The following is a 24,901-nucleotide window of genomic DNA, read 5'->3' as shown; positions in this document are numbered from 1 at the left end:
TAATATTTTGTATTATTTGGTGTATAATTATATTATATTATTGTGGTGCATATGAATAAAATATTTGACATATATTTAGTACAACTTTATGATTTATTTAGACACAAAATTTAAACCTGCACAACGACTGGAGGGGATCGCACAATTGTACTGAATCCTTGTCTCGGATGTCTTAGAGCTTCTAGTTTATCATATTGACTGGAATATTTCTTTTCTTTACTTTTTCTTAAGCAAATCACCAGTTTAGTCCTCTAACTATTTTATAAAAGTTAAAATAGTCCCTAAACTTTATTTTGAGTCATTTTAATCCTGCAACTATTTTAGCAAATCTGAAATAGCCCTTAAACTTTATTATGAGCCAATTTAATTTCTCAACTATTTTACTCAAACCAAAATAGTCCCTGAACTATATTTATATGGCCAGTTTGGTCCTATTTTATTTAATCTGCCTAATTTATCAACTTTTTACATCGTCGCGTAGGGGTGGAATAGGAATCTAGTAATTACCCATATTAAAACAAGAGAAAAACAAATATTTGTCAAGAGATTGATAACGGAATTGAATCATATAAAGCGCAAAAATAAAATGGAACTTTTTGTGGAGTAAAAAAATGGAACTAATGCAAAGAAAAAAAAATCACATAAATCCATTTCAATCCATAAAACGGAGAAAAGGAAAAATTACACAAATTGGAGTATGCAAAAAAGTTGGACAAAATGTGCTAACATTATGATTACTCTTTTAAGTAAAAAAAAAAAACGAAAAGCTTAATTTTTTTTGTGCTTTCCGTATGATTCAGTTTTGTTGCTAATTTCTTTTAGAATATTTGTTTTTCTATAGTTTTAATAAGGATTATGACTGGATTTTCTATTTTGTCCTTGGTCGCTGGTGCAAAAAGTTGATAAATTGGGCAAATTATCTAAACGAGGACCAAACTGGCCATGTAAGTGTAGTTAAGAGACTATTCCGGCTTAAGTAAAATAACCATGGGACTAAATTGACTCATTATAATAACCATGGACTATTTCAACTTTATTAAAATAGTTGAGGGACTAAACTGGCTCGAAATAAAGTTCAAGGGCTATTTTGGCTTTAGCAAAATAGTTAAGGGACTAAATTAGTGTTTTGCTCTCCTTTTTTTTTTCCCATATATTGTTTGTTTTATCTTTTGGCAATACCCCTAGTGCTGCAAAGTTCTCACTTCACTTTTATTCGGGGAATGCGGGAACTCATTTGATTACAAGTTTATCAAATAAAAAATGAACAAGAAAAATGAGATTGTCAATTTCTGGGATGTTATTAGTGCTTGAAAGTGATGATTTACAATAGTAACTCACCTCCCCTAACCTCTTCATCAACCTGTTTGCTCTATAGTTTTCTGAATTTAACTTCATATTAAACTTCTACATTGACTTAAGTAACCTTTTTGACAAAAATATCGATTTGCATTTCTTCTCGATCCCATTTTGAAGTATTCTCCTAGTCGAAGATCATAGTTCATCAAATGCGTGTCCTTTGACAATATGGCATTACATGATCGGTCCAAGTGAAAAACTAGTTAAAACCTGAAATCAGCTACAATAACTTGACAATGGACTCGGTTCCCAAGCATCTTGTACTTCAAGAATAACAATGCAATTACTTGGTTTGGGATGGTACCTTTTCATCATCTTCAAGTCATGGTGGAAAGTCTCCACGAAATTGGTATGCTAATTAATAATCTATTCATTTCAGCCCTGTAGAGGACATCCTTGTTTCGTACTACAAATTATCTTGAAAGTAACCTTGTTAGAACGAAATTTTATGTTCAACACTCATGTCGACAAAAAGCTTCACACTCATAGCTGTCAGTTACTCCTGAGGCCAGTTTTCTGCGGCTTGGCAAGTATTGAGATGCAATTTAAACCTGAACAGGTTAAAGTATTCCCAACAATATTGTTTCTATTGGGATAGCCCGATAGAAAGATGGGAAGCCTCTGATTCAGTGTTCTTAGGTGACAAAAAACCGAATGCAGAGTTTTTGCAATGAATAGTTCCATCTTCTGACAGCATTTCTACCTCAGTTCTGGGGAAATGAGACCATCAACAAGTACATAATGGAAACATGCGATGCATTTTCTTCCTTTTGCCCCCCCAACCTTAACCAATCTTCTTACTGAACCACAGACTAATTCTACCTTCAGGCGTCCCAGTCTTTCTGACCAAAAGCTCGCTCTCTTTCTTGTACGAATTCAGGCCTTTAGGCTTAGTTATAGGACGGATACGGGCTTCCATGCCTCGTTTGAGACCATGTCAGGCTTCTTTCAATGGGAAAATATACACGAAATACCGCCGAAGTCTGATATGGCCTTCAGAAAGAGGGAAATAGGTAAATTCTAATGTACCATTTTCAGGATTTTTAGGTTGTCGTGTAAGTCAAGTCAACGAGGAGCACGTTAGGTCCAACTTTCAAGCAGAGTTGTAAGCACTACTTGGGCAGAGTTGAGAGTTCTGAAATGCGAATATTTGACCAAGATTAAACACTTCTTTATTCTTGACGAATGATATGCTAAACTCTGATCATTTTTCTTTATTTTAATATAGCAAATCGTCACTCAGGAAAATTCCGTATGCTCTTTAACTGATTTTTATAGGTTTCAAAACCTTTTCTAATTAACTTCAATGATTCTTCAACATCCCCAGGCTTCTGCATTCGTCGAACTTATTTATATGTAATTCTTTTCCATGTGGAATACCGAATTTGCATTAGCAGAGAGACATTGATTCCTACACAACCTCAAGCCCGCACTTGCATTAGCCGCAAAAAGACAATTTTGCAAAGTTAGGAGCGGCGTCTATGAAGTCTGCTCTCAACTAGGGAGAGGAAAATTTATGTCCTCTAACCACATTATGTTAGACGGTTGATCCTAGTGACAAATTAGGCCTCTGGTTCAGTAATAATCCTGGTATATACATGAAATCAGCTTCACTAAATGGGGAATGGAAGACTTCAATTTCTTGATGCAATTTCACTCAATTTTTATCCAACAAAGATCAAAATCTAAAATCACCCAATGTTCTAAACATTGTTATTAAACCCAGCAGGGCTAGGCGGTTCAATCGATCAACTCAGTGAATCGACAATTGAACTGAGTTGAACCGCTCAACCTAGTGAACCAACAATTGGGCCGAGCTAGATCGTTTATACAATTAAACCGTTGACCTGTTAACGGACCAGTAGTTTAACAAGTCAATCTGGTGAATCGGAACTCAAATTTACATGTTATGGGAAAAATTTTGAAAAGATGCTAAAGTGATTAAGACCTCATGTGTACAAGTAAGTGCAATCACCATTTGACTAACAACCTATTTGTTAGTTGTTTAGTATTTCTTATATTATATTTTAGACTTTTATTCTTATTTTATTTCTCCAAAACAAAATTTATTTGGAATCTTTTAATAACTTTTATTATTTCCCAAACTCTATAAATTATGAAATGGATTTAAAAAATAACATGTCACACAATTTATTTTAAGGCAAATATTGTTCCTAATAACCTTTTGTACTTAAAATTCATAAATAAACTAGATAATTACACTTAGATAAAATTTTATACTTGGGTGGATTACTAATTAAATTTAGGTTTTGTTAATTCTTATAAGAATTAATGATTCTATAATAAATTAGACTAATTGAGCATTTACTATGGCATAGTTAATTATGGGTTTAACCATATCAAAAATTATGAAACATAATATTTAAATGCATTTAGTGATCCACATGTTAGATCACTCATCCTAATTGAACCAGTAACTCGTTGACCTACCCTTTCTCCGGATTCCTCCCGGGACGTGTTTAATGACTATGGTTCTAACTTCTAATCAATGTAATGGTGGATAGTTCTGACTTAAAACCGTGTGCTGATTAATAACCTCTTGGGTCTTGTCCCATTGATGACATTCTTTCTCTCTACTGCAATATCTTGTTAAAATGTGTTTGAACAATATGATATGTACAGAAGCAAAACATTTCACTTGTCACTTATTCCTAGAGCCAGTAGTAATACAAGCATATTTGCGTTTGAAAATCCTGAGCAGGTTACTCTTAGAGATTAATAAGGACCTTCTCAACTTTGACATTGAGATTAGTTCGAAATATTTATCATGTTAGGAAGTGCTGATTCAGGTTGGCTATTGCAGTCATCTTCCACAAGACCCAGTATCATAATGTAGCTTGAACTATTGAAATTTTTGTAAATATGTAGACAGATTGTTTCCTGTTCCTAAAAAAAAGGGGCAAATATTTGGAAGTTCATTCCAAATCATCATTGATAAAAATGGGTGCCCAATGAACACTCATTTAGATATATTTCAGGTGTCATAATTTTAGAAATATAGAATAATTAGAAAAAGTAAATAAATACGAGGGAGGGTGGATAAGATTAAACAAGAAAAGTATATAAATGAAATTGAGGGTAATAATTATTAGTATATGTATATATATGATAGGTTAGGTAAAATTTAAATGTGTTAACGAATTCCAATAAATAGTCGTTAGAAAAACCTATAAAAAAAATTTGGGCACCTGTTAAAAAACCATAAAAAATAATACTTCACATTCAACTAACTAATAATCTTGACAAGGAAAGTAGTAACCTGTTTTAACATCGATTATTATCAATTACTTTTTTCGATTTTGCATATTTTACTTAGTGAGGTCTTCCCCCTATCTGAAAGGTCTTGATTTTAGTCCATCAGTTACATGTCTTTACATGGCAAGTCCTAGAGAAAAAATCACAGGCCCCTGATTCATTGTACTCTAGAGGCATCACACCAATTAATTGAGGGCCCAATGGATTGATTGTATCTCTTAAAAACAAGGAATAATTTCAAAAACATCCCCTGAGATTTCTGATATTTTCATGGTCCTTCCCTCAGGTTTTAAAAATATCACTAAGCTCCCTTAAAACTAATGTTCTTATAACAATTTAGCCCAAGTCAAAAAAATCAACAATAAAAAAATGATTACAAGAGTGAGAAGAATATTTTGTACCAAAAGTACCCCTTAACTTATTACTACTAGTTGGTTGATTTAGAATCAAAAGGAAATATTAATTTAAAAATAGAAAATAAATACTAAACTCTAGCATGAGTATAATAGAATTAGTAACAATGACTATTTTTCATCGAACTGCATAAAATCGCAAAATCAAAGTATTGGAGAGAAAAACTTGTTAATTTGGATTCAAGACACATAAAATTCCTAAACTCTTAGTATCAAAATTTGAAAGATTTTGAACAGGAATTGAACAAAACAAAGTATGGCCCTTCAAAAATAAAAATCACAATAGATGACTAATGATAAAAAATATAAAATATGTTATGCTTTTTTAATTATTTCTTTAACTTACCGGGTCCATTATTTCACATGATTAACAAGAAATTTCAATCATTTGTAATTAAAAAACAATGTTTAGATTAATCAAAAGGGTATGATTTTAATGGAAAAGCAAATAAATCAAAGTAGAAATTTTTTTTCTATCCATCTTGTTTGGATTACGTGTAAAAAAAAGAAAAGAAACACCAAATATTTTGGAATAGAAAGGAAAGACTAGATTATGTGCAATTAAATTTTATACATAACTTAATAAAATCTAATTGCAAGCAGATTTTAATACTTTACCCTCTTTTTTTGTGTATTTTTCATATTCATCTTGTTATTTTTATGAAATATTTATGAAATAATAATATTTCAATAGGAATTTTAATCTTTTTTAGGGAGAAAGAAAGTACAAGAACTACTAAAATACAGAAAAAGAATTTTAAAATGTTAACAATCATCATTATAAAATTTAAGTATTCAAGATTTTAAAATTTTTTATATTTCAAATCATGGTTAATTTTGTACAAGTGACTCAATTGTTTCTCTCCATACAAATACGTAATGTTTTTAAAGTTGTAAGGATAGTAAAGTCATTTAACCATCCATGAGGTAAGCATTTGGCCCCAAATGGCTTATAGGGGAGATAAGTGATATTTTCAAAATTTCGAGAGAGGGCAGTGAAATTGTCAGAAACCTCAAGGGAGGTTTCTGAAATTATCCCTAAAAACAATAATGTATTTTATTTACATTTAACAGTAACGGCATATTTATAACATCACTCCAAAATCCTTGAGGTTTCTGAAATTATCCCTAAAAACAATGATGTATTTTATTTACATTTAACAGTAACGGCATATTTATAACATCACTCCAAAATAATTTGTCTGAAGCCAAAATTTCCTTGTATGTTCTAATTAATGCTCTGGTGTCGTATTGATATTCAATTAATTTCTATCCATATTTGTCCTGCCGATGTCACCGATAATATCTGTTGTATGTACATATCAATTCAGTGGTATCATAGGAAATATTGTTATTAAACCGCATATTATATACGCAAGCATCCAAAAAAATTTAGCATGAAATCAACTTGTTAGTGCTGAATAGGAGCAAGAGATAAGGAGCCTGGTGATCTTTAGCTACAATGGCTTGGAATTGCATTGCATGTAGCACCGACAACATTCTTAGTAGACTTAATAACTAACAATCTTCATATTTAGCACTGTCCATTTTTTTTTTGTTTTCTAAGAAAAAGGGGGAGTTTCTATCATTTTTCATGAAAAAAGCACCACCTAAGCTATCCAATTAGTGGAAAGACAAAATGCTGCAAGATTTAAGTCTATTCTCATTATGGCAGGTTATCAAGAAAATTAGTACTTAATAAAGTTGGTCCATAAGATATTGTTTTGAGTTTGTAAAACAGAAGATATATATATAGGGGATTCACATATTGGGGATTGCTTTAAAAACCACTGCAGATTGTGAATTGAATACAGATAGGAGTGACTTCATTACAACCGAATGTAATAATTAACTCAGGACATCTTCTGCTCATCCTATAAAATGTGTGCTTCTCAGTACTATAGATCAGAGCCCCAACCACAGAGACATTATTATTAGCACAAAAAAAAAAAAAAAGGAAGAATGGCAACGACTGCACCTACTCTCAGTGATGTGTACACCTTTTACTCCATTGACAGAAGAATTTTCACCCGGCTGGTGATGTTCCTCACTAGAGATCCAGCACAATCTCTCTTGGTCATGGCCTTTTGGCTGTGTCTTGAAGATATGAACTTTGGCTCTTGCATTACGAGGAAACTTACCAGATTATCCAATCCTACTCTGAATGATGTAGCCGAGGAAGCTGTCCAATGCTTGAACTGTCTCGAACTCGGGACACCCCCTGCGCTTCGCAATCGCAGCAGAGAACTTCCTCTCACGTCTATGATTGTGGAAAAAAGGCTCTCCCTAAGACTGTTTTATGAAAATAAGTTCACCATGATATGTGGGATAAAGGCCTTTCTCAACCATGTTTGTGCAAATGCTTTCGCAGACATCTTAGCGCAATTCTACCCTTCGCAAGCAAACTTTAATTATCCTCTTATCATCCCTGGATTCCCTCACCCCACCTTTGGATCACTAGCCATCATTCCTAGGGCCCCTGATTATGTTTTCCCCTGCGAAGGCATATGGGGCTGGGGCTTGAACATCGAAGCGCCGGAAGACGATAGGACTATTTTCTTAACATTTTCGCGAGGCTATCCTGTCACAGAAACTGAAGTTAGAGAACTCTTTGCTTCTTACTATGGAGATAACTGTGTGGAAAGCGTCAGCATGGAGCCATCACCTGATTCACCTGATCAATCCTTGTATGCTCGTCTGGTGGTTCGTAACATTAAAACCATTGATCGTGTTCTTGGCAAAGGACCAATTGCCAAGTTCAAGATCAATGGAAAACATGTCTGGGCGCGAAAATTTGAACGCCGCGATTAGAAATGATGCTTGATTAATGCTATAATGCTTAACCCTATTGTACTTTTATTATACCCCGCATGAAATTACCGTAATAAAACACAATAGGGAGATGAATTATTAAGTATAATTGCCCTTAGCAGTATCTCATCTAGTACTTCTTTAATCATTCATGATTCTCGCAAGTTTATCAATCTTTTATGAATCAATCTCCAATTAAATTAGTACCATAGGAACACAAATAAACAAAATATGACTTACAAGTTTATCAATCTGTTATGAATCAAACTGACATCTTACGAAAGAGGATTTTCTTCTTCGAGCTACATCTATAAAAAAAATACTAAATATAAGGTGAAAAAATATGGTCTATTTCTTTTTTGTATAGATTTTTTCTGTGCTGCTCAGCGTGTTCTGATTTTTTCTTCTCCCCTATTCTTGTTCTGGTTATGCCATTATCAATCCTGCGGAACCCCCAATTCAGCCACAGTTAAGAAAAAGCTTCCTTCATTCAGCAGGACAACCCGAGCATCGCACCATGCGCTAGCTTGTTGAGGTGCGTGCTTAAACCAGCCCTATCTTTTCTTATTGAATTTCTACTTGAATTCCATCTGCATCTCGGGACCGTAGCCAGAAATTGATGCTTTTTTGAAAGGAAAAGACAATAAGACTTTTAGCCAAATCCAAGTACTAGGATAATTACCTTAGGCATGAAAAAATGTTCATTAGCATTACATTGGTTTCAAGTAATTAAGTTTATCCTACATATACAGCTAAGCATCTTCAGCTTTAAGCACAAAATTACTTTGCCGATCAGCTTGAGACTAAATTTTCTACTTTGGATAATTGTTCAAGTTGCGAACCTGCATGGTGGGTTTAATTGATAGAGAAAATTAACGTAATTTTCTTGCATGGTAACGGAACCCTTTTTAGGTCGTGCATGGGACGCAATTGAATTATGTATAGATCGATTAATACCATACTCATTACTGTTAAGTAACTCTGTGATCTTGGAGTTGGATCGGAAGACAGGTCCACTCATTCAAAAAACCTAATTTTTAGGGGGTCAATAAGTCAAGTCGTTAAACACCTTAATATTTACAGGGTAGCATTATATAACGACACAAAGCCTAAACACAAAATTTTGATAAGAATAATCATATGAGAGCAAATTAATAGAAGACAATGTCGGATTTAGCCCTTCCAAAATCAGGCCTTGATGTAGAAGCCTTGACATCTTATTTGCTGTCGAGGAAAGCAGGACTTAGAATTCCTGTTTGCAGCTGGCTATCATCTCAGCCACTTAGTAAGATACAAAACATAAATTAGCTTGGTTGGCAATAAATTCATTTGGAATTAGTCCATCACCTAATCAAAACCAGCAAATAAAATCTCGTGCAGGGCAACTTTTTAAACTCGCTTGGTAAGCATAAGTATTAGACTTGAACTCTACAATTAGATCACCCAAGCTTGATTCAAGCTCAAGTGCTAAAGATTTAGATTGTGCAAGTCAAATTGAAACATAATTTTTGATCACCTTGAACAACTCAAATAAATCTTAAGCTTTAGAGAGAGAGAAACAGCACACCTAAAGATGTTGAAACCAACAAGAAAGCAAAGAACCAAAGCTGGAAATTTCCGATTCTTATACTGTATATATGACCATCTATGCTTGTCTTATGTTAATACAAAGTCAAAATAAAAACAAGACGTGGGATCCCACGTTATTCTCAAAACTCAGTTGATATTCAACAGGCCTAGATTATCTAATTAGAGCAAAAACAAATACAAGAATTTATAGTAAAAACAAACATTGTATCAAAATTTGTCTTCACTAACACTTGCCTATTTGAATAGTAGTAAAACTTTGTAAACATCTACCATAAACATTCACCGTAGGATTAGAAAGCCAGGTAACATACCATTATCTATGCATTAATAAAAAGGCCAGGCTTCGTCAGTAATGTCGAAGTTTCAATCCTTGACAAGCATGTTAAAGCTACTAATTCTGGGAATAATCTTGCTTCATCAACAATCTTTCTTCCTTGTACAATCGTTTAATTTCTCTTTCCAGTCGTTTAATCCTGGAATCTGTGACGACAGTGAGAGCAGATTAATCTGCTTGGGATCAGTAACTGCAACAAATGGGACATTGAACCTCAACCCCGATGAGTCACAGCAGAATCAGCAACAGAAGAACCAGATTGCACGAGTCCTGTTTAGATATCCTGTAACTGCATGGCCGGCCTCATTTTCCACCACGTTCGTTTTAAGAATCCTCACAAATTTAACCATTTCTGGTGATGGGATTGCATTTGTTATCGCACAGGATGATAAGCTTTCACCGCATGAGAGCTTTGGGTCGTATATTGGAATTCTTGATCCTTCCACCGAAGGTAAACTCATGAATATCGCTCATCTATGCTCCAAACTGTATTTTTTTCTGGGGATTGTACAAAGTACATCTCCGGTTTTGTTCTGTATGTCTTCATTGTTTTGTCTATATTTGTATGTTCTGGATATAAATCTCCAGCAGCCATGTTACTTTTCACATGAGTTTCCTGGCAAATATTGATGCATGATATGTCTTTTGTGTCTGTTTTTATCGAATATTTGCTTGTCCAACTGTCCGCAAACAATGATAAAATTCAACAGTACCAATGGAAAATAGTATCACCTGTATAAAGAGAGAGATATATTCATTTACTTCTTCTCTTAAAATTAGTGATTGAGTTTGTCCAAAAACTTATTTAGCACTCTTTCTTGAAGAAAAAAATGAATTTTGGGATGCTGAAGTACTGTTTTTTTTAGTTTTCTTGCTGGTTTTTACTTCAAAATTTTTTATTATCTTTGTTTCCATGGGAGTGAATAAAGATTGAAGTAGTTTCTGATCGATATAGATTGCTTTAAGTTTGATGACAGATGGAATATTCCACCATGCATGCCTAGGTTTTTCTCCGTGGTTTAAGATCATTGTTAGTCGGTGCATTCCAGAAGTCATATCCTAGACAAAATTAATCACCTAATGAATGATGATTTCTTGATTACCAAATATACAGGTGGAATTCTTCGTCAACTCGCGGTCGAGCTAGACACATACAAGAACGAACACGAACCCGACAATAACCATGTTGCAATTGTGACAACCAGCGTTCAATATCCTATAGCCAGTAAAAGTTTAAACAGTAATGGTGTTTATCTAAGGAGTGGAAAAGAGATTACAGTTGAAATCGATTATGATGGATGGGAAAAAGATCTCCAAGTTTCTGTTGCATATTCGGGCAATCCTTTAATAAATGTTCTGAGCCAAAATATAGTACTGGAAGACACAGTTCCACAATCAACTTATGTTGGCTTTACAGCTTCAACGGCTTATTTCTTCGAAACTCATCAGATTTTGAGTTGGAACTTCGCGTATTATAACTTGTTAAGGAAATTGTTGAAGCATGGTGTTAAAAGAAACAAACCTAAGATAGCATTGTCGATTGTTGTTCCGACTTTGGTAGTCTCTACGTTGGTTTTCTTGGAGAAATGAGAGGCATCAGAGCAAGAAAAGTGACATGGAAATGCTGGCAAGAAATGCAGCCAATGCTCCGAGATTGTTTACCTACAAGCAGCTCTCTAAGGCTACTCGTCATTTCAACAAAGAGAATTTGCTCCGTGCTGGTGGCTTTGGATGTGTTTACAAAGGGGTTTTATTATCAGATCCTCCTGCGGTCATTGCTGTCAAGAAAATTACTGCAACATCAGGACAAGGTTCTTTTCTTTACTTCTCTTGCATTTTTTAAGAACTTGATTTTTTATTTTTTATTTTGTAGAGTATATGAACGTTAGAGAAAGGAATTATGGAAAGGATAGTCGTCCCCAAGATTCAAACATTCAAAATTTTATCTGGGAAGTCAATTCTTTTGTTGCTTTTTTTTTTGGGGTTAAAAACAAGTCCCTTTTCAAACACATGATTGATTTTCCAACGTTCTCAAAACATCTCCATTGGAGAATTTCATAATTTAGTATAAAATCTTTACACTTGCATGCCAAGATAGAGCTTCAAATACAAGAAGAATTTCAATTTTCACTTTTTCTATTGAAAATTAAAAAAAAAGTCCCTTTTGAAAGTAAATCTTGTTTCTGTAATGTTTTCAGAAAATTTTACATTGATGCATACAAGTCACTACAAACCCTGCCCATGAAACTGATTAATTACAAGTCCTGCATAGTTTCTGCCTGTGCTTGCTTGGATATAGTATATAGTACCCAAATTTGTATGCATGATAGATAAGTTCATGTGCAGCGAAACTAGCTAGAACTGAAATTATTTGGATGAATAGACACACTTGTTCATTCTAAAGCAAACTGTTGATCAGCTTCAGATGGATTGAACAAGTCTTTTCATTTATTTGTTTCAGGTGAAAGGGAATACTTGGCAGAGATGTACAATTGGCCGCCTAAGGCACAAAAATCTAGTCCAACTCCAAGATTGGTGTCATGACAAAGACCAGCTCTTCCTAGTCCACGAATACATGCCCAATGTTAGCCTCGACCGCTACATTGGAAAGGTGTCTCTTGGCTGGAAAATTAGGTACAGAATCCTATCGGGATTGGCATCTGCATTGCTTTATCTCCACGAAGAATGTGGCAATCCTGTTGTTCATCGCGATGTGAAGCCTAACAATGTGATGCTGGATTCAGAATTCAACGCTCATCTAGGCGATTTTGGCCTCGCAAGACTACTTCAAAATGATAATTTCGTGAACACAATGGTTGCAGGAACTCCAGGATACTTGGCTCCAGAAGTCAGCTACACTGGAAGAGCTACACTAGAGTCTGATGTCTACAGCTTTGGCATGGTGGTTCTTGAACTTGTTTGTGGACGACGATCAAGAGGTATGATGGAAGAAAACAGTCTTGTGGATCACGTCTGGACTACACACGAAAAGAACGAATTATTTACATGTGTGGATCCAACTCTTGAAGGCAAATTCGACGAAGAAGAAGTAAGGAGGAGTATACTAGTTGGACTGGCATGTATGCATCCAGACAGAAGGCATAGGCCTAGAATGAGGAAAGTGGTTCAAATCTTCATGAACCCTGATGAGCCACTGATTAAAATTGCAGTTTCTAGGCCTACTGCTGTAGGTTTGCCATTGCATTCTTCTCATTCGGATTCAATTGCAAGTGAATTTAGCTCTAACAAAGCCCCTGCTGAAGGAAAAGGTTCCATGGACTCCCTTCCGGATGAGATGACAGTCGTATTTGATGATCGATGATAAATCAGTGGTGGAACCAGAAAAAATTTTTAGTGGGGGCAAAAGCAACTCTAAAATTTTTTACCTATTCTTTTTTTAATTTTTTAAGAAAAAAGATATTCACCAACAAGTACAAATGATGCATATATTCCATGAAAAATAAAAAAAAGACAAATTCAAAATTATTAATGTAATAATAATTTTATTTCAAAAAGCAAACTAAACCATTTACAATTGCTCATGACGAGTTTTTATATTTTGATAACGGTTTACAATCTTTTCATTTTGAACTTCACGAAGTATATTTTTCTCAATATAAGTAACTAAATAATCATTCATCCAGGTGTCTTCCATTCTATTTCATAACCGATTCTTCACTATATTCATAATTGAAAAAATCCTTACTACGATAGCTATAATAACAGATAAAACCAAAAGCAACTTTAAGAGTATATAAACCAATAGATATACAAAACTCCAGGGCACACTTGAAGTTATATCAAATTTTTATAGGTATTATAAAAATTTAAGGGGCCTCCACTGCCCCAGAGTAAATCCGCCCCTAGATGATATGGTGTGTGCGTTTATAAGGAGAATCAAATGCAAGACTATTATTTCCATGTTTTGTTTTTGTATATTTGTTTATTGTCATTGCTTTGTGAGGTCTTATTGTACATTTGATCAAGAGTTGCTCCTACTTCCCCAGTTGTCTGGACAGAAAATCAAGAGTTCTTTTTCGTCTTTTTATAAACTCTTACACGTTCTTTTGAGTGATAATACATCTATCGAAGAAATCAATTGACTATAAAATCAACACTTAATAAATTGACCTCTATCAGGATTTATTTCTCGCAAAAGTCAAAATGCAGAATTAGAGCAGAAAATTCTTGGTTACTTTTGAGCAAGAGAACCGCAAAAAGTAGCCAAAACTAGAAGCCTATACAATGAAACAATGCTTTCAAGAGTATGAAGGTAAATGTTGCATATATTGATGCCGACATAATTGAATTGAATCAGGATCATCTCCATTAAGGTAAAAAGGAAATTTTCATTAATCATCTAACAATATGATTTTTAAATCCTTAAATAACATGGCTCATAATGCATTTAGTGTTCAATGTTAGTAATGTAGAAACGGATTAAGATACACCAACAAAATTTGCATCTGATGAGAGTTTTCTTGTACATACTATACTTGTGGTATCTAGAAGGCTTTTGTACCTAGCCAAAGAATACTTTTTGTTTGATGCACATGCTCTGAATAGGAAAGATAGAGTCATATACCAAGACTTAAAGAAATTATCCCACAAGTGTTGACAAAATAAATAACACTAATCACTTCAGACTATAACATTCATATTTTGTCCTTGGTCACTACCCGTCATTAGCACTCCTCATATTCCTCATGGATTTATCATCCACAGTACCCCCCATATTCCTCCCGTCATTAGCACCCCTCATAGTTTCTGCCTGTGCTTGCTTGAGGTACTATAACATTCATGTTAACAAGTTAAAATATGAGGGGTGCCCATGAAAGGAGGAATAAAATACTGCTATTAATTGGCGGTATTAATTTTTGCTCATAAAACAAGCAAAGAGAAAGGGGAAAGATTGTGAGGGCAACCCAAGCACGCACACTACAGTATTGGTTGGTCAACATATGCACAAAGTGCCTCAAGCCCCATGCAGTGTTTTTAATCTCGGACCGACAAGTGAACCAGCCAAACTATCGGTTCCCCATTTTTTTGGTTCAACCAGCTCAATCGGCCGGTTCACCAGTTCTTTAATTTTTTAATTATTTTAAAATTAAAAATTTTAATAATATGAAATTGTATATTAAAATATCAAAACTTCCTGAGAAAGTACCCACCATAAACATAAAAAGTAAATAAATAAACAAGAAATAAAGAAATAAAACAAAACAAAAAAAATGAAACATTGCAAATAATACATGGATGATAAATCTGATGTATCATGCTCATGTAATGTATCTAGATCCAATCGTCACCATGGTTACAATTAATGAGTTGCAGTTCCAATCAAGAGAGAGAGAGAGAGAGAGGACTTGCATGCTACATTGTACCTAAGAATATATTAGGAACTAGACACATGGTTGGAATTCCGCTCCTTTGTTCTTGGCCACTAATCTTTTTTAACATCTTCTTCAATCTCTTGAGCCATGGAGTTAATTCTAAAGCCAAACAAGAAGAACAACATTTGCTCTCAAGCCAAATTGGACCCTTTGATGTTATTGTTACATGATAAATGACACAACTAATATGCCAAACCAAATCTGCAGTTGAATCCCAAGTCACCCAATTAGTCACGAAAGCCAGAAAATTAGAAAAGGAATTTGAACGACTGTACATATTAGATGGTGAAATTAGTAGATGCAAACAACAAGAACAACATTTGGTTTGTATAGATCCATGGAGATTGCAAACAAGATGAAAGAGATTGAGAAACTATGTTCCTATAAAGGTATAGAGTATGCAAATTTTAAAAGTAGAAAAAGATATTAGCAGTGAGAAAGAAAGAAGAAAAAGTTCGTATGAGAATTAGAGAAGGGGGAGAAGGAAAGAGTGAAAAGTGTTTGATGGCTATAGCAAAATGAAATTAGGGTTATGACTTTATCATCTTTTTTTGTTTACTTTACTTGTTATTAGCCTTATAAAATTTGTATGTTTCCTAACAACAAGAAGACTCGTTGATGTAGCAGTCATAACTCTTGGCCCTTACACATAAGGTCCCAACATTAAACCTCATTATCAACATCTAAGAAGTTTCATTTTTTGACAAGGCTAAACAACCGCTGGGTTATGGTTTGAACAATTTTTTACGGTTCAAGTGGTTTTACTGGTTCATAGACGTTTTCCATTACCCTTCGGCTTTTGTACAAAATCGAACCAGTGACATGGGTGGTTCGCGTTCAACCAGTCGAACTAGCCGGTCCGGTTCGGTTCTGAAAACATTGGCCCCATATGAGGTGCCACGTTCCCGTTGTGGTCTTTTTTTGCATCTCATTCTTTCTCGTCCACATACACACGCACACATCCTCAGAATAGCCGAATCTGAGGCCGGACTTGAAATTGTATTTTACTAATCATGAACATTACTCTTATATACACACTTTAGTAATTATTACTAGAACAAAATACTAATTTAATGCGTAGTCTATTTTGTGAAAGCCAAAATAGTCTATAAACTTCAAAATAGTCTATAAACTTTCTTATGAGTTGGTTTAGTCCCTCGATTGTTTTTACAAAGTTGAAATGGTTCAACTTTATTATGAGTCACTTTAGTCTCTCAACTATTTTACTTAAATCAAAATAGTCCCTTTACTATATTTATGTGGCTGGTGAGATCCTTATTTGGCTGATCTACCCAGTTTATCAAATTTCACACCAATGATTGAGGGTAAAAAAGGAAATCAAATCATTCCCTTGTTAAAACAATAGGGAAACAAGTATTTGTAGAGAAATCATAAATGAAATTTAGAAATATAAAAACAAAAACATCTTTTTATGTATAAAAAAAAAAGAATGTCATGCCCTAAAAATAAAATGTCAAATGGACCCAACTCAATCTCTTAAACTGAGGAACAGAAAATAATACAACACAAGTATGCAAAAAGTTATTAAAAAAATATGCTAACATTATGATTTTTTTTTTAAGAATTGAAGCTGAAAGAAGCTCAACTTTTTTTTTTATTTCCATATGATTTAATTTCATTGCTAATTCCTTGACAAATATCTATTTTTTATGTTTTAATAAGGATTATGACTGAATCCCTATTTTACCCTTAGCTGTTACTGTAGAAAATTAACAAATTGAGTAGATGAATGAAATAAGGACAAAACAAGTAAACCCCACCTTTGGATCAGTAACCATCATTCTTAGGGCCCCTTGATTATGTTTTCCCTAGCGAAGGCATATGGGGCTGGGGCTTGAACATCGAGGCACTAGAAGATGATAGGACCATTTTCTTAACATTTTCGCAAGGTTATCCTATCACAGAAGCTAAAGTTGGAGAACTCTTTGCTTCTTAATATGGAGATAACTATGTGGAAAGCATTAGCATGGAGCCATCACTTGATTCACCTAATCGGTTCTTGTATGCTCGCCTAGTGGTTCGTTACATTAAACCATTGATCATGTTATTGGTAAAAGACCAATTGCCAAGTTCAAAATTAATGGTGAACATGTTTGTGCACGAAAATTTGAACGCCGTGACGTGCGCGGGGTATACATATAACATTTAACTCATCTACAATCAAGTTTTGCATTTATAATTTCTAAATACCCTACACGCGATTTATCGCAAGTATACGAATCGTGAGCGAGTATAGGGTATTAAGGGTCGATCCCATAGGGAAGATTGCAATTACCGGTGTTTTTCAAACTCATTTATTATCTAGACTACCATAAACATATAAAAGCAATGAAAATAACACTAAAAAGCTCCTAGAGATATGGAATTCCTTACTACTCTTGCAAATGAGATTACCGGTTTAGTGAATGCTATTATTTTGGCTAGTTATGGCGTAATTTCCTAATGTATGTGAAACCTTCTCTCGCAATGATTCAACTATACTTGTAACTAAACCATACCTACTCTCGTGGTTATAATATTAATTACAAGCTTATTTCTTCTATGAAATTTCATGAAACAAGTCACTAAAGCCACATAGATGCACCTCTACTCTCGTAAGTGTACTCCCTAAACTTATCACTTCTTTGAACTAGTGTTAAATTCCAATTTTCATTACAAACTTAACACCTTAAGATTATCATAATTAATGGCCAGTTAATCATAATTAGATAATCAAAAGTGATAAATAACTCGTTCAAAATAATATCACCAAGTATCCAAGTAAACATCACGAACAAAATATAGCAAGTTTAACCATAACTCTAGGCATAAACTTTAATTAAACATAATAAAAACACAAAGCCAACTTGTATTATAATTAAACATGAAATCTAATACAAGAGAGAAAGTAGTAGAAGAGATATCACCCTTGTCACATGAGATCAACATCTTCATCTTTGCTCCTCAATCTTCATCCAAATCTAACTACAAATACAAAATGAATAAACTACACTAACTGCTATATGCTAATGAACTAAGAAAAACTAATGAAGACTACATTTTTGTGGAGTTTTTCTGGCCTCCCAAAGTTTTTAAAATAGTTTTCCAAGGCAGCTATTTATAGAGAAATTTCTTGCAAGAAACAAGGTGTTAAATCATGTCTTGAGCCCATAAACAAAGTAGAATGAGTTGTAAAGCTTCTTTTGTAGCTGTCTTGGACTGTTTCCATCGATATTCTTGCAGGAAAAATGGACCAAAAGGCTTGTGTGAATAAAACACAATTTTCTGAGCAAGTTGCAGCCGCAATTGAGGAATACGCGACTTGAGAAAAAGCGGTTTCATGCCACGTTTTCACATGCCACGTTTTCGCTTCTGTGCATTTGACATTATTTCAACTGCTATTTGCTCGATAATGGAGCTGAACTAGCTCTTGTGTAAAACATAAAAGTTATAGCCCTTTGATTTAGCTTTCTAATGCTTTAAGAATCATCCCATTTGGAGCTCTCTAGACCGAGATATGAGCAAAATACTAAAGACTGGTCAGAGCTTTGTTTTCAACTTTGGACAGCTGAGTTGAATTTCGGTATTTCAACTTTTGGACTATGAAAATGACTGAATTGGACTTTGATGTCTTCATACCAAATGTAGATACATCTCTTAGCTTCAAAATGATATAAAGATCATCTCAATCCAATATATGTAACCTCGGATATAGCTAAAATGCCAACAGATACCAAAGCTGACTTTTGTTTGATTCTTTTATCATCAAATTGCATTTCTCCTTTTACACTTCATATTTTATTTTCATCACTCTAAATCATCATCAATCATCCAAATATCTTCTCAATGGTCTCCATTTGATGATTGAATCATTAAACCTGTAAAACATGAAATTTTTACCATAAAAATTCATAAAAATGCAATTTTTACACTTTAACCACAAAATGCATATTTTCACAAGAATCTTAGTTAATTATTTATAAAACTAAACAAAACACACCAAAACTAACAAATAAAGCACACTAAAAGTACGTAAAATATACTCTTATCACGCCGCGATAAGAAATGATGCTTGATTAATGCCATAATGCTTAATCCTGTTGTACTATTATACCTTGCATGAAATTATCATAATAAAACACAATTGGAAGATGAATTATTATATATAATTGGCCTTAGCAGTATCTCATCTAGTACTTCATTAATCATTCATGACTTTTGCATGTTTTAATCTTTTATGAATCAAATTGACTTCAAACGAAAGGAGTTTTTCTTTTACGAGTGACATCAATAAAAAATAGGATACATAAGGTGAAAAAATATGGTCTATTTTTTTTGTATAGATTTTTTCTATGCTACTTGGAGTGTAATTGTCTTCCCTACTTTTCTTCTAGTTAGGCCATTATCTATCGTGCGTAACCCCCAATTCAGCCACAATAAGAAAATGTTTGGTGAGGTGCGTGCTTAAATGGCTCTATTTTCTTCTTCCTCCCCAGTTGTCTGGACAGAAATCAAGAGTTCCTTTGTCTTTTTGTAAACTCTTACGTATTCTTTCGAGTGATAATACATCTATTGAAGAAATCAATTGACTAGAAAACCAACACTTATTAAATTGACCTATATTATGATTTATTCTCACAAAAGTCAAATTGTAGAATCAGAGCAAAAAATTCCTGGTTACGTTTGAGCAAAAGAACAGTAAAAACTAGACAGAACTAGAAGCCTATACAACAAAACAATGCTTTCAAGAGTATCAAGGTAAACGTTGCATATATTGAAGTCAACATAATTGAATCATAATCATCTCTATTAAGGTAAAAAGGAGATTAACCTTGATTCCAAACTAAATTGAAAAAAAAAACTATAACATCTTCAAATTCAACATAGGCTAGCTGTGCAATCTCTATCATTTGTCTTTAGACAACCTATTTGCTTCCAGAGAATTCCCTGTAGAGCTCAAACTTGATTTTGGTCTCTATTGCAAAATCCTTCAATTTCTAAATATTCCCATTAAAGGGCTTCAAAATTATCTTCACTTTCCACTTCAAAGAATCTCTTAGATTCGTCACAGCTACAATATCTTCAGTACTGGAAACAACCACTTTTTTATTTTTAATAAAAATATCCCTAGACTTCTCAACCCTCTTTTGCAAGGCTTCAATCTCCTTTTGACATTGCCTAATCTTTTTTTTCAGCAGTTTCCAACTGTTGATCAGCGAAAGCAAGAACATGAGCTGCGATTCAATTATCTCTCAACTGCTTCAGTGAGATTAGAGTCTAGTTGTGAGGAGAAACCGTACCATTGCTGAAGAAGATAACAGGCAAAACTTAAGCAATAGAAAGGAAAGAGTATATTAGGATATTGATAGACCACAATTTAATATGCTGGTGGGCCTATTTATTGTGACGTCTGGGTATCTTCGTCCAATTAAGGGGAAGGAGTAGGATCGCTGACATGTGTGATCTTGACCATTTGTTTTGTACAATCGAACGATCAATTTGATTGGACTCAAACATCATCCTCAAATCGTTTTTATGTTCAATAATGACTGGATATGCCTTTGGCTACTATCCTATAATCTTGAGTTTTCCTGTGGGCTTCTCAACTATATCCTTTTCAATGCAACTATTTGGTAAAAGAGATTAAAATTAGATTGACAGGAGCAATAGATTCAGAAATTAGCACTTTTAATATGAGGTATGATATGATTCTTAGTGTTTGCTTAAGGATTTCTTGGTTGCATTTATGTGTTTTTTAAACTACTATATAACCCTTTGACAATCATCAGGAGCACACTTGACTTGCTATCCTGGGGCAGTCAACACGATTACTGAGCCATTACACTGGGAGTTACTCCAAAGAGCAAGGTGACTATACATGTTGATAGTTGGCTATATATTCCTATATGGTAATAGTTTTGTTTTTGACCATTGAATTCCATTATCCTTAATTGGAAGTCTAATTGGACAACAATATGTTAGGCTCGCTTGGATTATTTTGTTCTTTTTCTTGGCATTTTTACAGCTATCACGGGCTGTTTAAATTCCTATAAGCCAACACGTTGTGCTGCACTAATGACCATTCAAGACTTAAATTATGAACGGTTTGCTAGTTTAACCTTACGTCTGAGTGCGTGAAAATATACAAAAGTTAAAGTAGTGAACAAAAAAAGAAAATGTTGGAGGCTAAAAAAAACTTGTATTGTACTTATGAACACTTGTACAAGATGGTTACAAATGAGAGGAGCTTTGTCCTATTTATAAGTAAGTCAAGGAAATAATACAAGTTTTTAGAGAATTTGACACAAAGTGTTCCTACATTTAGTTTCTAGATACATCAATACATGTTAACTCTTATGTACAAAACTTTAAACCATTCCACAAGACTCTTGAACAACTTAAAACATTCTGAAAGTTTCTAGGGTTTGTTATATACTTTTAGCAATGTTTGATGTAGCCTTCATTCTTTAGGCAAGCCTCTGTGACTTGTGACTTGTTGGGGGATTTGAAGTGTGGGTTTACTGACGGTCCTAATTTTTCTGTTGGGACACAATATATATATATATATATATATATATATATATATATATATATATATATATATATATATATATATATATATTGCATGATTGATCGGCCAGGGACGGACAGGCATGGTTGCTCGCAGACAAAGTGCGGTCTGTGTCATTCTCCTCGACTTGAACGAGGTATCGCTCCGATACCTTAACTAGTTTCATACGCCCATATGAGTTTCCTGAATTGCCATAACTTTTTGGTTAACCCCCAACTTATTTTCGATTTTGAGAACCCATGCTATCGCACCAAATACTCCTTTGATGGTGTTCAAGTTTTGTGTAAGACCATACGATTGATCATGATTTTCTTAACAACCTTGCCGTACTCATAACTCACGCCCGTGGGTGTTGTCGTCAACATGTTTCTTGATGGATTGTGTCGTTCTTGATAAATGACTTGACTAAACTGACATGAAAGATCGGATAGAGTTTGAAAAGTGTTTTGAATAACTCCACTTCGTATGCTATGTTTTTTACCTTTTTAAATATAGTGACCTGCCCTTCATATTATGGTATTAGACTTTTATGTATACCACGGATACGCCCATGTCGGTAAAATTCAACCAATATTTGGTCCCTCTCCTTGAACTCGCAAAACATGTATTTGTGATCAGTCCATTTCTTCATCTGCTGCTGGATTTTTTTTTAGATATAACTTGACCATTTCTGCTCGTTCTTATCAGTTTTTGGCAAATTAATGCGAGGAAAGATTTGCACCCTTATAATCACCAACAATGTCCTTCGAGGTCGTCAATTGAAACCCCAACATGATCTCAAACGGACTCTTACCGGTGCTTCCATTCTTTTGTAAATTGAAACAAAATTGTGCAACGTCAAATAATTTTGCTCAATCTTTTTGATTTACAGCCACATAGTATCAGAGATAGGTTTCGAGCATGTAATTCATCTATTTCGTTTGTCCATCTATTTATGAATGCATCATCATTAATATATTGAATCCCGAACCAAGCAAACGAAACAGATTTGTCCAAAACCTACTGGTGAATAGTGAGTCACGGTCACTCATAATCGTTGTTGACAAACTCCAATATTTGACGATATGGCTTATAAAAAGTTTAACCGTCACTTCTGTCATGCACTCCTTCGGGGTCAGAATGAACGTTGCATAATTGAACAGTTGGTCCACAACGATAAATACGCTCATGCATTTATCTGATTTGGGTAACCTCACGATAAAATTCATAAAGACATTCTCCCAGACACGTCTCAAAATTTCTAACGATTGCAAAAGTCCAGCAAACGGTTCTTTCTATACCTTATCTTGTTGGCATATAAGACAAATTCGCATATACTCATCAATGCACATGCCTTAAATTCGACCAATAATACCGTTCACGCATGAAGGTCAATATGCACTATGTGTTGAAATGGCCAGCGTACCGACTATCATGACATTTCTTAAGAATGTTCCTCCTCAGATGTTCTCAATTGGCGCTTAGATACGTTGACCTTTGGCATAGAGAACCTCGTCCTCAATCAAAAATCGTTTCATTTTTTCTTCACTGGCTAGCTCCATAAGCACTTGAACTCATTCGTCATGTTAGCACTTCTTTGATATGTTCCAGGAGCAACCCCTCGCTCGTATAAATGGGTGCGATGATGTTCTTATAACTAATACTGTCGGCCACGACGTTCATCTTGTCCGAACTATATTCGAGTTTATACTTGAATTCTATCAAATAATTCAATTATCATGCCTGCTTAATTAAGAGTTTTTTTTTTTGGACTGATGGTAACTCACTATCCTATTATCCATTTTGATTTTAAATGGTGTGGGGATTTTAAGTAATGCTCCCAAACCCTTAACCAATACACGACCGTTAACATTTTTCTTTTTGTGGGTATGCCACCATTTTTCAATATCACTAAATTTATAACTCTCATAAGCAAATAGGATGTCATTTTGCATCAAGACACCTCCAACGGTTAGATCAGATGCGTCGGTATATATTTTGAATAACTTGACAAAATTAGGCAGCACCAACACTGGCTCTTTTGTCACTGCATCCTCTAAGACCCCAAATGTTGCCTAACATTCTGACGTCCAACTGCACGTCTTACCTTTACCCAACAGATTGATTAATGGGGCAGCAATAGTCAAGTACTTCGCAATGAATCGTCAATAGTAATTAACCAATCCAAGAAATGACCACAATTTCATGGATGATACTAGTGTCTTTTACTCCACGACAACTTTAGCCTTATGGAGGTCCATACGGATTCTTCCATCCCTTACAATATGGTCCAAGAAGAAGATTTCAAATAAATCAAATTTGCATTTCTCCTTCCTTACGTACAACCTGTTGACTCTCAAAACAGTAAACACTTGTTTCAAGTGCTCAACATACTCCTCCATACTATTGCTATAATGATGATGTCATCACGATAAACCATGATGATAAGCGTGCAAAATGTGGTGGTGCGTTGGTTAAGCCGAATGGTATCACATTGAATTCGTATGACCTATACGTTGTGGTCCTGATCGTTTTGAACTTGTTCTCCGCTTTTATCCTTACTTGGTAGTATCCCTTTCATTGGTTAAATTTAGACAGAATTTTTATCGATTGAAGATAATCGAAAAAGTCCACGATGAGAGGCATGAGATACTTGTTCTTCACCATTATCTTTTTTAGCATCCGATAATCATTGCACATACGCAAGATACCATTTTTCTTGCGTTGAAAGATGTTAAGAGAATATAAGTATCCTTGTAGATAATAAATTAGTAAGGATATTCTTGTAAATAGTTTGTTAGGTTTGTACTTCTATAAATACTAGTTGGTCACTCATAATACAGTAACTAGATGTTTTCCTTCCAAAATACCTGTTGACATGGTATCAGAGCAAAAGTCCTAGGGTTAGGGTTAAACATCTAGCAAAATCACTGTTCACGACGCACTGTTCATCGCGGCACTGTACACGCGTACTGTTCACGGCACTGTTCACGCCGTTACTGTTCATGCCGTTACTGTTCACGGCTCAAGTTTTGACCCGTTCTTTCGTTTGACGTGCTATTCGCTATGGTTGAAAGGTTTGTTAATACGGTTATCACTGACCAAGTTGAATCAAGTTTTTCAGCACATGGGTCCCAGAAAATTATTACTATATCTGAGGAAGATTATGTTAAATTCC

At 34.4% G+C, this 24,901-nt stretch overlaps 2 protein-coding genes across 2 annotated transcripts; both read left to right on the top strand.

Annotated features, from left to right (window-relative positions):
- Positions 1-7,007: 7,007 nt before the first annotated feature.
- Positions 7,008-7,856, top strand: LOC113707039 (uncharacterized). The gene has a single exon (XM_027229193.2). It carries the CDS (start codon positions 7,008-7,010, stop codon positions 7,854-7,856), a length of 849 nt encoding a protein of 282 aa, XP_027084994.1.
- Positions 7,857-11,032: 3,176 nt separating this feature from the next.
- On the top strand, positions 11,033-13,191 carry LOC140004393 (probable L-type lectin-domain containing receptor kinase S.7). Its single transcript, XM_072062443.1, has 2 exons — positions 11,033-11,591; positions 12,242-13,191. Exons 1-2 carry the CDS (start codon positions 11,367-11,369, stop codon positions 13,100-13,102), a joined length of 1,086 nt encoding a protein of 361 aa, XP_071918544.1. The 5' UTR covers positions 11,033-11,366; the 3' UTR covers positions 13,103-13,191.
- The last annotated feature ends 11,710 nt before the right edge of the window (positions 13,192-24,901 follow it).

Source organism: Coffea arabica, chromosome 8c (assembly GCF_036785885.1).
Source record: "Coffea arabica cultivar ET-39 chromosome 8c, Coffea Arabica ET-39 HiFi, whole genome shotgun sequence".
Lineage (NCBI taxonomy): Eukaryota > Viridiplantae > Streptophyta > Magnoliopsida > Gentianales > Rubiaceae > Coffea > Coffea arabica.
The sequence above is the reverse complement of the archived record's forward strand: the minus strand, read 5'-3'. Positions and strand labels throughout refer to the sequence as shown.

Excerpts from the sequence above, each read along its gene's own strand:
- LOC140004393 (XM_072062443.1), top strand. The coding sequence starts at position 11,367 with ATGAGAGGCATCAGAGCAAGAAAAGTGACATGGAAATGCTGGCAAGAA. Across the intron at positions 11,592-12,241 it reads TACTGCAACATCAGGACAAG|GTGAAAGGGAATACTTGGCA; the intron begins GTTCTTTTCTTT and ends TATTTGTTTCAG.
- LOC113707039 (XM_027229193.2), top strand. The coding sequence starts at position 7,008 with ATGGCAACGACTGCACCTACTCTCAGTGATGTGTACACCTTTTACTCC.